Source organism: Pseudophryne corroboree, chromosome 4, assembly GCF_028390025.1.
Source record: "Pseudophryne corroboree isolate aPseCor3 chromosome 4, aPseCor3.hap2, whole genome shotgun sequence".
Classification (NCBI taxonomy): domain Eukaryota; kingdom Metazoa; phylum Chordata; class Amphibia; order Anura; family Myobatrachidae; genus Pseudophryne; species Pseudophryne corroboree.
The window spans coordinates 204,203,009-204,220,254 of record NC_086447.1 but is presented as its reverse complement, the minus strand read 5'-3'; the positions used below and the strand labels follow the sequence as shown (position 1 = coordinate 204,220,254).

General features: G+C 44.8%; 1 protein-coding gene across 2 annotated transcripts in view; it reads left to right on the top strand.

Annotated features, from left to right (window-relative positions):
• HDLBP (high density lipoprotein binding protein) overlaps positions 1-17,246 on the top strand; it is a 124,642-nt gene that overhangs the window by 48,838 nt on the left and 58,558 nt on the right. For both annotated transcript variants that reach the window (XM_063915813.1, XM_063915812.1), the window contains exons 3-18: positions 4,134-4,234; positions 4,623-4,777; positions 5,533-5,748; positions 8,160-8,366; positions 8,519-8,734; positions 9,202-9,408; positions 9,669-9,776; positions 9,957-10,061; positions 11,005-11,083; positions 11,466-11,605; positions 11,688-11,792; positions 11,873-11,986; positions 12,286-12,372; positions 12,455-12,586; positions 12,703-12,921; positions 13,343-13,564. In XM_063915813.1, coding sequence (XP_063771883.1) covers positions 4,159-4,234; positions 4,623-4,777; positions 5,533-5,748; positions 8,160-8,366; positions 8,519-8,734; positions 9,202-9,408; positions 9,669-9,776; positions 9,957-10,061; positions 11,005-11,083; positions 11,466-11,605; positions 11,688-11,792; positions 11,873-11,986; positions 12,286-12,372; positions 12,455-12,586; positions 12,703-12,921; positions 13,343-13,564 — 2,388 coding nt within the window. In that variant the 5' untranslated portion in view covers positions 4,134-4,158. The remainder of the gene's footprint in view (positions 1-4,133; positions 4,235-4,622; positions 4,778-5,532; positions 5,749-8,159; positions 8,367-8,518; positions 8,735-9,201; positions 9,409-9,668; positions 9,777-9,956; positions 10,062-11,004; positions 11,084-11,465; positions 11,606-11,687; positions 11,793-11,872; positions 11,987-12,285; positions 12,373-12,454; positions 12,587-12,702; positions 12,922-13,342; positions 13,565-17,246) is intronic.

Here is a 17,246-nt window from a genome sequence, read left to right as displayed (position 1 = left end):
AGCTGATAGAAGGCTGGAAAATATCCTAAAAAGTATATACACACATACTGGTGTTATACTGCGACCAGCAATCGCCTCAGCCTGGATGTGCAGTGCTGGAGTCGCATGGTCGGATTCCCTGACCGGGAATATTGATACCCTGGATAGGGACAATATTTTGTTAACTATAGAACATTTAAAGGATGCACTACTATATATGCGTGATGCACAGAGGGATATTTGCACCCTGGCATCAAGAATAAGTGCTATGTCCATCTCTGCCAGAAGAGCGTTATGGACGCGACAGTGGTCAGGGGATGCGGATTCCAAACGGCACATGGAAGTATTGCCGTATAAAGGGGAGGAGTTATTTGGGGCTGGTCTATCGGACCTGGTGGCCACGGCAACGGCTGGAAAATCCACCTTTTTACCCCAGGTCACTCCACATCAGCAGAAAAAGACACCGTCTTTTCAAACTCAGTCCTTTCGTTCCCATAAGTACAAGCGAGCAAAAGGCCACTCTTTTCTGCCCCGGGGCAGAGGAAGAGGAAAAAGACTGCACCATGCAGCCGCTTCACAGGAGCAGAAGCCCTCCCCTGCTTCTGCCAAGTCTTTAGCATGACGCTGGGGCTTTACAAGCAGACTCAGATATGGTGGGGGCCCGTCTCAAGAATTTCAACGCGCAGTGGGCTCACTCGCAAGTGGATCCCTGGATTCTACAGGTAGTATCGCAGGGGTACAAACTGGAATTCGAGGCGTTTCCCCCTCGTCGTTTCCTGAAGTCTGCTTTACCAAAGTCTCCCTCCGACAGGGAGGCAGTTTTGGCAGCCATTCACAAGCTGTATTCCCAGCAGGTGATAATCAAGGTACCCCTCCTGCAACAAGGAAAGGGGTATTATTCCACGCTGTTTGTGGTACCGAAGCCGGACGGCTCGGTGAGACCAATTTTAAATCTGAAATCCTTGAACACTTACATAAAAAGGTTCAAATTCAAGATGGAGTCACTCAGAGCAGTGATAGCAAACCTGGAAGAAGGGGACTATATGGTGTCTCTGGACATCAAGGATGCTTATCTCCACGTCCCGATATACCCTTCTCACCAAGGGTACCTCAGGTTTGTAGTACAAAACTGTCATTATCAGTTTCAGACGCTGCCGTTTGGATTGTCCACGGCACCTCGGGTCTTTACCAAGGTAATGGCCGAAATGATGATTCTTCTAAGAAGAAAAGACATTTTAATTATCTCTTACTTGGACGATCTCCTGATAAGGGCAAGATCCAGGGAACAGTTAGAAGTCGGAGTAGCACTATCTCAGGTAGTGTTACGTCAGCACGGGTGGATTCTAAATATTCCAAAATCGCAGCTGATTCCAACGACACGTCTACTGTTCCTAGGAATGATTCTGGACACAGTCCAGAAGAAGGTGTTTCTCCCGGAGGAGAAGGCCAGGGAGTTATCCGAGCTAGTCGGGAACCTCCTAAAACCAGGACAGGTCTCAGTGCATCAGTGCACGAGGGTCCTGGGGAAAATGGTGGCTTCTTACGAATCGATTCCATTCGGAAGATTCCATGCAAGAACATTTCAGTGGGATCTACTGGACAAATGGTCCGGATCGCATCTGCAGATGCATCAGCGGATAACCCTGTCGCCAAGGACAAGGGTGTCTCTCCTGTGGTGGCTGCAGAGTGCTCATCTACTAGAGGGCCGCAGATTTGGCATTCAGGATTGGATCCTGGTAACCACGGATGCCAGCCTGAGAGGCTGGGGAGCAGTCACACAGGGAAGGAATTTCCAGGGCCTGTGGTCAAGCCTGGAAACGTCTCTTCATATAAACATTCTGGAACTAAGGGCCATTTACAATGCCCTAAGTCAAGCAAAACCTCTGCTTCAGGGTCAGGCGGTGTTGATCCAATCGGACAACATCACGTCAGTCGCCCACGTAAACAGACAGGGCGGCACGAGAAGCAGGAGGGCAATGGCAGAAGCTGCAAGGATTCTTCGCTGGGCGGAAAATCATGTGATAGCACTGTCAGCAGTATTCATTCCGGGAGTGGACAACTGGGAAGCAGACTTCCTCAGCAGACACGACCTTCACCCGGGAGAGTGGGGACTTCACCCAGAAGTCTTCCACCTGATTGTAAACCGTTGGGAAAAACCAAAGGTGGACATGATGGCGTCCCGCCTCAACAAAAAACTGGACAGATATTGCGCCAGGTCAAAGGACCCTCAGGCAATAGCAGTGGACGCTCTGGTAACGCCGTGGGTGTACCAGTCAGTGTATGTGTTCCCTCCTCTGCCTCTCATACCAAAAGTACTGAGAATCATAAGAAGGAGAGGAGTAAGAACTATACTCGTGGTTCCGGATTGGCCAAGACGGACTTGGTACCCGGAACTTCAAGAGATGCTCACGGACGAACCGTGGCCTCTACCTCTAAGAAAGGACCTGCTACTGCAGGAGCCTTGTCTGTTCCAAGACTTACCGCGGCTGCGTTTGACGGCATGGCGGTTGAACGCCGGATCCTGAGGGAAAAAGGCATTCCAGAAGAAGTCATCCCTACTCTGGTCAAAGCCAGGAAGGACGTAACCGCAAAACATTATCACCGCATTTGGCGTAAATATGTTGCGTGGTGTGAGGCCAAGAAGGCCCCTACAGAGGAATTTCAACTGGGTCGTTTCCTTCATTTCCTGCAAACAGGACTGTCTATGGGCCTAAAATTAGGGTCCATTAAGGTTCAAATTTCGGCCCTGTCGATTTTCTTCCAGAAAGAACTGGCTTCAGTACCTGAAGTTCAGACATTTGTAAAAGGGGTCCTGCACATACAGCCTCCTTTTGTGCCTCCAGTGGCACCTTGGGATCTCAATGTGGTGTTGAGTTTTCTAAAGTCACATTGGTTTGAACCACTTTCCACTGTGGACTTAAAATATCTCACATGGAAGGTGTCGATGCTGTTAGCCTTGGCTTCAGCCAGGCGTGTGTCAGAATTGGCGGCTTTATCATATAAAAGCCCTTACTTAATTTTTCATTCTGACAGGGCGGAATTGAGGACTCGTCCTCAATTTCTACCTAAGGTGGTTTCTGCATTTCACATGAACCAACCTATTGTGGTACCTGCGGCTACCAGGGACTTAGAGGACTCTAAGTTGCTTGACGTTGTCAGGGCCTTGAAAATATGTTTCCAGGACGGCTGGAGTCAGAAAATCTGACTCGCTGTTTATCCTGTATGCACCCAACAAGCTGGGTGCTCCTGCTTCTAAGCAGACGATTGCTCGTTGGATTTGTAGTACAATTCAGCTTGCACATTCTGTGGCAGGATTGCCACAGCCAAAATCAGTAAAAGCCCATTCCACAAGGAAAGTGGGCTCATCTTGGGCGGCTGCCCGAGGGGTCTCGGCTTTACAACTTTGCCGAGCAGCTACTTGGTCAGGGGCAAACACGTTTGCTAAATTCTACAAATTTGATACCCTGGCTGAGGAGGACCTGGAGTTCTCTCATTCGGTGCTGCAGAGTCATCCGCACTCTCCCGCCCGTTTGGGAGCTTTGGTATAATCCCCATGGTCCTTTCAGGAACCCCAGCATCCACTAGGACGATAGAGAAAATAAGAATTTACTTACCGATAATTCTATTTCTCGGAGTCCGTAGTGGATGCTGGGCGCCCATCCCAAGTGCGGATTATCTGCAATACTTGTACATAGTTACAAAAATCGGGTTATTATTGTTGTGAGCCATCTTTTCAGAGGCTCCGCTGTTATCATACTGTTAACTGGGTTCAGATCACAGGTTGTACAGTGTGATTGGTGTGGCTGGTATGAGTCTTACCCGGGATTCAAAATCCTTCCTTATTGTGTACGCTCGTCCGGGCACAGTATCCTAACTGAGGCTTGGAGGAGGGTCATAGGGGGAGGAGCCAGTGCACACCACCTGATCCTAAAGCTTTACTTTTTGTGCCCTGTCTCCTGCGGAGCCGCTATTCCCCATGGTCCTTTCAGGAACCCCAGCATCCACTACGGACTCCGAGAAATAGAATTATCGGTAAGTAAATTCTTATTTTTTTTTTTCTTTCTTTGTTATATTATAAAATAAACAGCAATAATAGTTGTTGGAAAGCTGTGTGAGGTTAAGCGTTGCTGGAAAGTGAAATGTAATTCTTGCAGTGGTTACACGGATTTGCGTGGGACAATGAGCTCGGTGGCAGTTCTTACCCAGGAAAGCTTTGATGAACATCGCAGTGGGCTGGCCCAACCAGCGGTCAGAGGTTAGTACAATGTTCTTTATACGCAATCTATACTCCTAAGTCAGGGGTTCGACTCAAGCACCACCAACAGGCCATGTTTTCTGTATTTCTTTAATCATCTGCTTCCTTAATTAAAACATGACCTGTTGGGGAAAACATGAAGGTAGAGAGCCCCTGCTTTTAAGCCATTACCTGGTCTTAATTTGAGTATAATACAGAAGTTCTCAAATGCAGTCCTCAAGGCACCACATTGATCCAGGTTTTGGGCATATTAAATTCTTTTGACTGAGGTGCTAATTAAATCACCTGTGGCCAAGCATGGATAAACTTAAAACTGGACCATTGAGGTGCTTTGAGGACCACATTTGACAACCTCTGGTATAATATAAGAAGCTGTGATTTCTTACAGTTGCAGCCATTGGATCAGAGGAGGAAAATGATCCCCCCACTTACAAAGATGCATTCCCACCCCTCCCGGAAAAGGCTGTTGGCAGCGAGACCACTTCTGAACCTGCAGGTGCATGGAGCAAAATTCGACCGATCAAGTCTTCCGTTATCACTCAGGTAAGTAGTGAGATATCTCATGAGTGTATTGTAAAGTATGCCCCATGTGCATTTGCCGAGGCCATTTTACGGTCTGCTATATATTGCTGAAAACCAATCTTGTGAGGTACCGTTCTTCGGATATGTTTTATCTAGCAAAAAACAGTGTAGAGCAGATTGGCAAATCCAGCTAATGTTTTCCACTTAGTGATGATCTTAAAATAGAACTCAATATTGCTATTAAGTATTTAATGACATTACTTTAGTAGTGTCCCGTATTACAGATTTCTGGAAATCAAAGGTGATTATATGTACATCTGATTTGCCATTGAAAGAAATCTAGATGTGCACAGTTGTGTGGGGGGTTTTCTTTCTTTTTGTTTTATAGTCTCATCCCCAACCTTATTTTAGTATCTCAATATATAAAGCAGCTTATATAAATATGCAGTTAGCATTGAGCGTTACTGTGGAAGACCCAGTGCACATCCTGATTAGTTAATAGACACTGTGCAAAAAGCGCATTTGTTGACAGGTTAGATAGATGCAGCCTATTTCATTAATGGGGAAACGGGGGGGGGGGGGGGGGATGTACTAAATCCTGACATTTTGGCATATAATGATGCTCTAACCATTGATCTTGTATGTTGTGGAAAGACTTCACTTGGTCAGAATACAGATTCCATCTGAAAACTGTGACTTTGCATGCTCAGATGTTTCCTCAGCAGTGGACTAAAATGTTTACAGCACTTGAAGACTTGCCCTGCCTCTTTATACAGGTGTTTCATGTCCCTCTGGAGGAGCGAAGATACAAGGACATGGCTCAGTTTGGGGAGGGTGAGCAGGCCAAAATTTGCTTAGACATTATGCAGAAGACTGGGGCTCAACTGGAGCTTTCTCTGGCAAAAGACCAAGGCTTGTCTATTATGGTTTCTGGAAAACTTGATTCTGTTATGAAGGCGAGAAAAGAGATAGTGACCCGGCTGCAGACCCAGGTAAGAGGACTGTTTTCGGTATTAAAAAAGTGCAGTTGTAGTCTTGACATCACTACGTTCCCATGTCAGTGATCAGCTGAGGGGTTTCGAGTGAGCATCTCCAAGGGTTTGGTGTAGTGGGAACACAGAGTATTTAGGAGCATGATGCAATGATGCAATTTAATCCCCTAAAGGTTAATTTAACAGATCTGCAGGGAAAGTTTTAATATTGGGTTAATCAGCTGATTATCTGCCAGCATCTACTTTCATGTGAGGTTTGCCTTGTGCTATGCTCATGAAGGATTTTCTACTCTTGAAGTGTCTATATTCAGAGCTCCACCATCTTCTCAGAGTGCTTTTTCTTATTGAAAACTATATGAACGATGATCCATCCTTTGCGGATGGAGAGTGCAGTACTGCAGTGTGGTGGCCTGTAACATAAGCCATGGACAAGGCTTTACCCTTTTAGAAAGTAAATTATAGGAAATATCTGGCAGGCAAAGTAGCATGCCTCACACTGAATGAAATGTTTACCATGTTAAGTAGAGCATGGAACTCTAGATTAACTGCAGAGATTATGTAGATTAAAATCCTGCATTTAGCATCTAGTTGCTTTATCGAACAGTGTAAAGTCAAAGTAACCACTGGAACTGCAGCGCCATGTGTCTATTGCACACTACCCAGGAGCCACTATTTGCATATTTTGCTCCTTTTGGAGCATATAGGTCTGGCAAATAGCTGACAACTGAAAGGGCTATCTAATCAAACGAGACATGTGTTACTGATCTTTTCTTGTTTTGAGACGTCTAAAAGTGCTCCATCAAAAAGTGCAGAAAAATATTAATTATCTTGCTAGTTATCAACCTCCCGTAGTTGATTGCTACTTACTCATTGTTGGAGGACTGTCTGCTATTTGTTATGACCTCTGCACCCAGTGCTTATGGGTTGACTGCCTTTTATACAAGTCTTGCCATCATGGCAAATGTTGTAATTATTCTGTATTGCAGCTTTATTCAAGACCATTTTATTAGCTATTTTCAGTTATGAGCAAAAACATCACCACTCACATATGAAGTAAATGTCTCCTAAGAACGACACATGACGAGGTCAGGGATATACTAGATTAGCTGACATCAATTACTCAGTCAGCGTGTTACTTTCATAAGGGCAAAATTGTTCTGCACAGACAACTGGGTCAGTATTTTGAAATGGCAAATAGTTAGGCAGTCAGAGTAAGCTGTGGCGAGTACCTGCCAATAGTTGACTGAAGGAAGGACAAAACCACAAACGACCAAAAGGATGTTGGGCGACCAAGACTCGTCAATGCGAGAGGTCAAAGAAGGCTATCCGATCTGGTATGAACAAACAGATGTGCTCCTGTGGCAGTACTTGTGGGAAGATTGAAGGCTGGTGGTAGGAGTAATGAATCGTGACATGCAGTGCATGGAAACTAGCTGTGTCAGAGTGCCCATGCTAACCCCTATCCACCGGGGTAAGTGTCTATAATGGAATTAAAGCTTAGATCAGTGGTTGTCTGGTCCGATGAATCCTGTTTTCTGTGACCTAATGTGTATGGCCCTGTACGCGTGTGTAGTTTATCTAGGGAAGAGATGGCACTAGGACAGAGGTTTCCAAACGTGCTCCTCAAGGCACTCCCAACAGTCCAGGTTTTAGGTATATCCATGGCTCAGCACAGATGATTAAATCAAATTGACCAAGGTGCTAATTAAGTCACCTATGGCTAAGCATGGATACATTTAAACCAGGACTGTTGGGATGCCTTGAGGAATGCGTTTGGGAACCTCTGCACTAGGATGTATTGTTGAAAGAATACAAGCTGGTGATACTTTGGGCGATGTTCTACTGGGAAAACCTGTGTCCATTCATTCATTTGGTCATTGATTTGAAGTTGTCCACATACCTAAACATCAGTGTGGATCAGGTAAATTCTTTCATGGTGACTGTTTTCTGGAGGAAGTGACCTCTTTGAGTGGCATAATGTTCCCTGCCACACTGTGTACAGTTTGAGAAAGGTACAAATAACTTGAGAGTTAAGTGTGTTGCCCTGGCCTCCAAATTCATCAAACGTCAATCTAGTTGAGTGTCTACGGTATGTTTTGGATTTACATTTCCAATGCACGATAGGTCCCACCTCACAAGAGTTAACTGATATCCTGGTAATGTCCTTGAACCATATATGACTTGACGCATTCAGAGGTCTTGTAGAGTCCATATTTTGATGGCTTAGAGCTGTTTTGGCAGGAGCAGCAGCATGTTAGGCAGGGGTCCTAATGTTTTTGTTCATCAATTTGTTGTGCATAGAGGTTACCTTATATAACACGTGACTGTTCTTGCCACTGATATTTTAGGCTTTGTCTTGAATGGGTTGAGAAATAGTACACAACTCACTGTCTTGTAACATCACTATCTAGGCTTCTGCCTCAGTCGCTATCCCCAAGGAACACCACCGTTTTGTGATCGGCAAAAATGGAGAGAAGTTGCAGGACCTGGAGTTGAAAACCGCTACCAAGATTCAAATCCCCCGGCCCGATGATGCCAGTAACCAGATTAAGATCACTGGCACCAAAGAGGGCATTGAAAAAGCCCGGCATGAGATTTTGCTCATCTCAGCCGAGCAGGTAAGTGTATTTAAGTGGCTATCATTTTGGAGCAGGCTTTTTATCCAGTGTGAATAGTAGCAGTTTACACTTATCAGTACATGTATTTCTAAACATAATACATTTAAAATGTACATCTTTGTTTTACTGATCACATCTTTGTCACCGTTAAGGATAAACGAGCAGTGGAACGATTAGAGGTTGAGAAGGCCTACCACCCTTTCATTGCTGGACCCTATAACAAAACTGTGAATGAGATCATGCAAGAAACGGGCACAAGAATAAATATCCCACCTCCAAGTGTCAACAAGACGGAAATTGTCTGCACTGGAGAAAAAGATCAATTGGCCCAAGCTGTAGCAAAAATCCGGCAAATCTATGAGGAAAAGGTGAGGAAACCTCTTGCGGGAGATCTAATTTACCTGAATCCATTGCTGGAAATCCCATTTCTCACACCTTGTCACTGGCTGTAAAAGAACGATTGTACTTCTACTGTATCATTGGTGCGGGAGAACGTTTGACCCAACATTATCGCATTTACCTTGAAAGAATTAATTGTTCTCTCACTCCACTGTATTGGAGGCACATGGGCTTCTACAAATACCACAGCAGTGGTGCCCTGAATACCCGTTGTTGCAGTGCTGTGAGGCAGCAATACTGACCACTCTGACATTATGTACTCCTCCCAGTGTCTTCATTCACTGGCGTCTGTCTCTCATGGGAGTCACATGGTACATTATTAGGCTAAATATTGGTTCAGCCTATGGGAAGTATAAACTGTAATCAAAATGCTAGTAGTGTACAGATGTTCCTAATATGCCAAATGAGTGTGTGTTCTGACCTCTCATCCCTGCAGAAGAAGAAAACCACCAGCATTGCAGTAGAAGTAAGGAAGTCCCAACACAAGTACGTCATTGGCCCAAAGGGCAATAGCCTGCAGGAGATCTTGGAGCACACTGGGGTGTCTGTGGAGATACCTCCCAGCGACAGCAACTCTGAAACGGTCATCTTGCGGGGAGAGCCAGAGAAACTAGGCCAGGCACTGACCGAAGTATATGCTAAGGTACAGCTTACTCTGTGGCTTTAGACTGTGGCCCAAAAGAATAGCCTGTGAGGCTTCACTGATTTAGCCTCTAGGATTAAGCAGCATTTTTTTTTAAAAGGGCAAAGCCAACTTGGGGTTGCCGTCTTTAACAAAAGGCGTTCACTCGTAGAAATCTTGCCGCTGCCTGCAACTCTAAACCTATTACACCTGGTACCATGTCTTATTTTTACCAGCAGTATAAATACAAACGGCCTCATGCAATCTTTTCTCTCCTGTAGGCAAACAGCTTCACACTGACCTCGGTTTCTGCTCCCTCATGGTTGCATCGGTTCATCATTGGCAAAAAAGGACAGAGTTTGGCAAAGATCACACAGCAAGTACCAAAGGTAGGCCAGCTTGCGGTGTTTTAGCAACAATCTTTCCACAGTGTCCACGTAAAATCTGTTTAAGGTCCCTGAAAGGTTATGTTGCCTCCTGCTCAATGTGCAGTATTTTATTGTTAGTTTGTAACTAGACCCTATTTGTTTGTATTCAGACTGTGACGCTGATGGTCTCCTTCTCTCTAGGTGCACATTGAGTTTACAGAAGGGGAAGACAAGATTTCCTTGGAAGGGCCCACAGAGGATGCGACGGTGGCTCAGCAACTGATGGAAACTCTCGTCAAGGACCTGGTAAGCAGATTTATTGCTCACTCCTCTACAGTAACCAGACTATTTTATTGCCGGTTTCAGTTTATGAAGCCTCTTCCAGGATTAACTTAAATCCTATTTTAGAACCTAATACTTGTATAAAACACTAATATAGGCTGGTCCCATCACGTGCACACTACAGTATATTCATTACATCTATATAACTACCTGTAACTTGCATCTTGTAGTAATTTCTTCAAGACAGCCCTGTACTTTGTCCTGTGTCCTCCTAACTTCTGTGTTAGTGTAGCGTTCTGAAAGTTGAAGACCTGTTTTGCAGTAACTTGCAGCTGGAGGTGAAGCCCGTGGAAATCTGTGTGGGGTAACCCAGCCCAGAGGATTGTCCACCTCCTATTGCTACTAAGCTGGACTGAGTAGCTAGTGTCATGCTTTGTCTAGCGCCTAGAAGGCAGGGTCTTTTCTTCATTGTCCACTAGGTGGCACAGGGAGAGATGCTGGCTGAGGACTGAGACAGGGCACCATAGAGTTACAGAAACTCTTCCCAGCAGCCCTCAGTCCCCCTCCATCCTATACCCCGCCCCCTGGCCCACCAGTTGTTTTTTTGTTTTCTTTTTCTTTGGTGCAAGGCAGGAGCTGTGTACCATGTGGTGGGGAGCCTGTTAATACCTCTGTTTACAGGTTGTTTTTTTTTCTCTTGAGTAAATATGGGACATCCATTGGATGTTTGCATAGTTACTCCTCCACCCAGCCCCGGCGGCGGCAGCACCAGTGACTGGGTCAGCGATTGTCATTCCTGTCCAATTCTAATAAATCTAAAACCTTAATGGTCCCAAGCCTTTGTGTTGTGCCTAACCAGTCTGTTATGTATTAAGTCTTTTTATTGCTGAGAATGATGGGTGCACCAATCATTGATACCTTTTATGTGCCACAGAGAATTTCTAATGCGATAGGGCTTTTGTTTTAGATTGCTCGAATGGACTTTGCAGAAATAAGCATTGAACACAGATTCCACAGGCACCTCATTGGCAAGAGTGGAACAAACAGTAAGTCCGTGCTAAATGGGTTGTCTTATCAATTGTCTAATTCTGTTTGGGAGATGTTCTATAATCTGGGGTACGGTGTAGTAGTGATAGTAGCTATCTGCACTGATCTCCTGGGAGGGTGCAGGGGTATCTGCTCCACTGTATAAACCAAGGATGGTAGGGAAACTGCCAATGTAATCCCTGGAGTCTTTATTCTTCAATGCCTCGATGTGACACATCTGTAGTTAATGTGCTGTATTTATATCTGGGTGGAGTGCATTCATAGAATGAGGTGAATATTTAACATACAAAAATAAGTAGATTTGGTCTGCAGTGTTAAGAGTTGAGGACTTTTTCCCTAGACTATGCTAAATTCTTCTAGGTTAATCCATGTTTTATTTAGTTAATAGGATAAAAGAGCAATACAAAGTCTCTGTAAGGATTCCCCAGGACAGTGAGAAGAGCAATCAGATCCGGATTGAGGGTGACCCCCAAGGTGTACAGCAGGCGAAGAAAGAGTTGTTGGAGCTGGCATTGCGCATGGTGAGTGGGGCAGGAAGCATTTACACGTCTTATGTTTTGGTGAACATTAGGTCCCCTGTAGTGACGTATGTTTCTGTTGTAGGAGAATGAGCGCACAAAGGACTTAATTATTGAGCAAAAGTTCCATCGAACAATAATTGGACAGAAGGGGGAAAGAATTCGAGAGATCCGGGAGAAATTCCCTGATGTGAGAATGGTTTCTTATTCCCTAACAGTAGTTCTCTGGTAAATTCCCCAACGATATTAATTGGTGGTTCTCCTTTTTAGGTAATCATTAATTTCCCTGATCCAGCTCACAAGAGTGATATTGTGCAGCTGCGTGGCCCTAAGAATGAAGTGGAGAAGTGCACAAAGTATCTACAGAAGATGGTTTCGGAGATGGTAAGGGCCGATTCACCATCCACCAGGTTTCTGATGCCTATAATGCTTTTTCACTGAATATAAAGGTTTTACATCCTTGTAATGGCAAACTTGTCCATTGGCTCAGTCTGCTGATAGTAAATACTAACTTGATATGTTAAATAAGTTTTGCTAATACACCCATAGGGCATAATATAAATATGGTGAAACCGAAACGCTTTCAGTAATGGCAAGTCAACTTTTGTATCCTTCTGATCCGGAGATTGTTTTCATTAATGGGTGACTGAAAGTTTTACAGGTTTCTTGTGTTTGCTTTGCAGGTGGAGAACAGCTATTCCATCTCTGTGCCAATCTTCAAGCAATTCCACAAGAACATCATTGGAAAGGGTGGTGCTAATATTAAGAAGGTATGTAGTCTGGTAAAGGGGAAAACTTATTTTCATTGCTTTGTGCCTTCTTCATTGCTAATTTTTATTTTATTATGTTTAGATCCGTGAAGAATGTAACACTAAAATTGACCTCCCGGCTGAGAACAGTAACTCAGAAATGATTGTCATAACTGGGAAGAAATCCAACTGTGAGGCTGCACGCGATAGAATCCTGGCTATTCAGAAGGAACTGGTAACTAGTGTTCCATTATTTTACTTTGGTAAATTGATTGACTAAGAACATGATCAGGAGAATCACTGATCCTGGACATGGTTAGTACTCAGTGTGCCCTGTGTTCATTGTTCCAGGCTAATATCACAGAACTGGAGGTCAGCATTCCATCAAAATTGCACAATTCCCTTATTGGAGCTAAGGGACGCTTTATACGCTCTATCATGGAAGAGTGCGGGGGTGTACATATCCACTTCCCAAGTGAGGGCTCTGGCAGTGATACCGTCACTATCCGTGGACCAGCACAGGATGTGGAGAGAGCAAAGAATCAGCTGCTGCATCTGGCTGAGGAGAAGGTAAGGAGGCGTTCGTATACTGTGTCTGGGAATGGGAGGGCTACAGAACTAGGCACATACATTTTTTATATTTTTATTTTTTAGCACCAGTACATGCATGCATGCATACATACATACATACATACATACATACATACATACATACATACATACATACATACATACATACATACAGGTATTGAGTGCAGCGATAAGAGCTTTGTTGGGAAGGCTTACTGTAGACTCTGCAGGTATTGGGCTGGCAATGACTGCCTGGTATTTGCTTTCACAACCTACATAAGGATTTTGATTATGGTACTCATCTTGATATATTTTAATATAGAGGTCTTTTACACTAGTCCTTCATTCATCAATTTCATGCGAGTTAAACTGCTGTAAATGTATAACTGGTGATTTAAATAGCTTCATGGTCCTCTTCCAGCAAACCAAGAGCTTTACAGCTGAGCTGCGAGCGAAGCCAGAATACCACAAGTTCTTGATTGGTAAAGGAGGCGGAAACATCCGTAAGGTGCGCGACCTAACAGGAGCCCGTATCATCTTCCCAACTGCTGAGGATAAAGACCAGCAGCTGATCACCATTGTGGGTACTGATGAGGCTGTGAAGGATGCTCAGAAGGAACTGGAAATCCTCATCAAAAGCTTGGTGAGACCATTGACTGTCTTCCTTCATATTTCCAATAATGGGTTCAAAAGTTTCGTGAGCCTGTGTCTAAAACATTAGATTATTATGACTAGCTAATTGGATCACCCTGTTTAATTGTTATGAATGATCCAACCTGAATAGGAAATTTAGCATACAGTTAGAGACCCCATACAAGGTGATCTTTGTAAAGTGTAAGAAGTTCTATGGGAGAACACAGTTTTATACTAATTACTACTTGCATGAAAATCTGTTCAGGGGGTTTCAGTTTCATCCTCCACTTCATCGGGCTGTCTCACATTAAGTTAAATTGCATTCACAGATGGTATGTAGTGAATCATTCATTTGTAACATTACAATCTATGCCAGGGGTGGCCAACCAGTCAGAAACAAAGAGCCAAAAAATCTTGTTAGGCACGTCAAAGAGCCGACATCAAGCCACAGGCGCACATGCAAAAATGGGGTGTGGCCCTGTGCCTGCTAGGCCACGCCTCTGGTATAAAATACATTTAAAAAGCCACTTCCACATACCCTACTATGTCACTTCAGCCAGCTACCTCATGTGTCAGTCCTGCCAGCACTCTCCTTTGTCCTTTGTTTGCCAGTGGGTGTTTCACCTCTAGTATCTGGCTCTCTCGGTTCTCAGTCTCCGTAGTGCTGCTGTTGCCTGTCTGGCTGGAGTGCAGCAGTTTCTGGATCTGTTGTGGTCACGTGACTTCGATTGTCGGGAGCCACATTTGAATAAAGAGAGCCGCATGAGGCTCTTGAGCCACAGGTTGGCCACCACTGATCTATGCACTAAAAATATCAACCTGTATATTCTGTTGTGTTAAGAAAATAGAAAACCAAAATAAAGGTTGGCGTGTACTTGAAGATCTTTATGTAGGAGTACAGTGATCTCATTGTGAGCTGCCATGTGCTGAAGTAGTCTCGTTTATGAGGAAAGGTGCTAGGGCTGGAAATGCTGAAACAGACCCCTCTTAGCTGTAGGTTTCCGAACCACTGGTTCTGCCACGTCGTCCAGTCTTCAGTGTGTGGCGACCATATTGGTCTCGGCCTGTGATGAAAAGCCCATGCAGTCGCATGATGTGGCAATATCTAAGATGGTTCAGGGTTTATACAGGTAAATAAAACTAAGCTTAAGAATGAGAACTAGACCGGCTACCCATAATGACGACTTGTAACTATAACTCTAAATGACCGAATCATCCTAAAGATCATTCGTATTATCTTTATGTTAACCGTTCTAAATAGATGAGCGTTCTAGTGAATGGGCAGTTTGGAATACAAAATGGTAATTTTATTTCATCGCACAAAAAGCCATGTAATCCATTTTTTAAACAGACACGTGTTTCTCAATTGAGGCAGCTCATCTGATGGCACCTCTGGATCCTCCTCCAATACGGCACTACAGGGATTAGCATTAACTTCCACTACTGATCCCCTCAGAACAGTGATACACAGAATGGAGGCTGCTCAGAATGAATGTATTGGTTAGAGATGGGAGCTTTGCTGATCCATTGCAGTGCTGGGGGAGTTTGTGGTTGTGTTTTTTTTTTTTTTTTTTGGTGTGTGTGTGTGTGTTTTTTTTGTTTGTTTTTTTTGGTGTGTTTTTTTTTATGTTGAGATTAACCCCTCACTATCATACCTATAATGGACCAGTAGATTATGAGCAATTTCCATTTTGGTTTTTCTTTATTTTGTTTTAACGAAGATTTTGCATAGCTAGTTCAACCATAGTTTGGAACGGAGACATTTTGGAATACTCTTAACACTGGCAAAGTGAGTGTCTCACAGGATGAAAGTTTTTCTGTTAGTCTGCATGTGGTGGCTGCAGTTACTTACAGACTAATGTATGTTTATCATTCCTGTCTCACTGCATTTCTATTCTAACTGCATAGTTGTGTGAAAGCCTGCTATGCCTTGTAGCAAATTAGAGAAGACGGTCTGAAGTCCTAGGGGATACTGGGATGGTCCTTAGTACCATGGGGTATAGATGGGTCCTTTGGAGCCTTGGCACTTTATATTCTTCAGTGTGTGTGCTGGCTCCTCCCCTATATGCCCCTCCTAGCAGACTATGTTTAGAAAATGTGCCTGAAGGAGCCGGTCACATCCTCTGGAGCTCCAGAGATTTTTTTTCTTCAATTTTCTTTATTCTCAGGCAGGCTGATTGGCACCAGCCTGCCTTCTTCGAGGGAGAAGGGGGGCCTGTACCAACCTCCTATAGGGTTAATGGTTCAGATCCCTGCTGACAGGACACAGTCCTTAGGGAATTATTCGCAAGCCTGCAGAGGCGAGCGTACATTTCCGCAGCATTCCGCCACCACCCGTAACAGCTGAAGTGGTGAGTACACAGCCGGCGTCCCGATTACCGGGTCGCCGGTTACAATGGCGGCATAAGGGTACTGAGACACACTGCTCCACAAAAGGGAGGCAGGGTCGCGGGAAAAGCAGTACACAGTACCCACACTGGTGCTGGTGCAGAAAAAAAGGGTGCCCAACAATACAATGGGGCCGGGATAGGAGCTAGTGTGGCTTGACTCTATTAATGCTTCCAAACTGAGCTGGTTGCGCCCAAACAAGTGACACGGGACTTGAGAAGTCTATGGTTGGTTTCATGATAGTTTATCAGACCACGATCCAGCGTCTCAACTCTCCCCTTCTTACTCCACAAGAACGCCTCCAATCTGACTCAGGGCAGAGGCCAGATCTGGTGGTAGAGGAGGTGAATGTAGTTGCGGAGAGTACTTCTGCGTCCAGGTTGTCACAGAAGATGGTACTACCTGTAGCTGGTGCTATCTCCCTAAAAGACTCTGCTGACCAAATAAATTGTGTACTCTCAAATTGCTTCTGCAGTGGTAATTGCTCAGGGGCCCACACTTTAGCATGTGGTTGGGTTACTGGAGCCATCGCTACATGGTGAAGTGTTCTACTCCCAGGTTTTGTCTCTGTGTATCAGGACAAAATGGTACCCCTCCTGCAGCATATACATAAAGTACGAATGCAACACACTGGGGCCCAGATTCTATTCCCAAGAGACACGCATATATTTTGTGCGCGCTCTACAACTAGGGCAGGGTCTGCACGCAGTGGTTTATGGCTGCGTCTGTGGACAGCAGTCGCTGATTCCGAAAAAGTAGTACAGATCCTACCTTTTGCAAGTGGGACCTTTATTGGGTGACTGACACAGGAGCCGAGCTCCTACGTGGTTTCTCTACACAACAGGATCTCCCAAGCTACGGCTGGTAAGTTCCCCTATTACCCTCCACAGCTCCGCCGACTGAACAGAATTTCCCTGGTCCCTTTTAGCAGTCACTTCGGGGTGCCAGATTAAAGGGCTAGACCAGGCCTGGCCAACCTGTGGCTCTCCAGCTGTTGTAAAACTACAAGTCCCATCATGCTTTGCTACAGTTTTGCTATTAGGGAAGGCTAAAACTGTGGCAGGGCATGCTGGGATGTGTAGTTTCACAACATCTGGAGAGCCACAGGTTGGCCAGGCCTGGGCTAGACAAATGGGTCCTCCAGTACTACTGGAGGAAAACCTTGCAAACCAGCGGCCATTCGTTTACAGGAGCTGAGATTCAACGCGGCCTCTCCAAAGCTTTCCGCATGACGGCCTGCCGCAATGGCTTGGGGACCTGCTGATGGTAGCTCGCCTAAAATTCTGCCATGTCTGGGCAGGTTT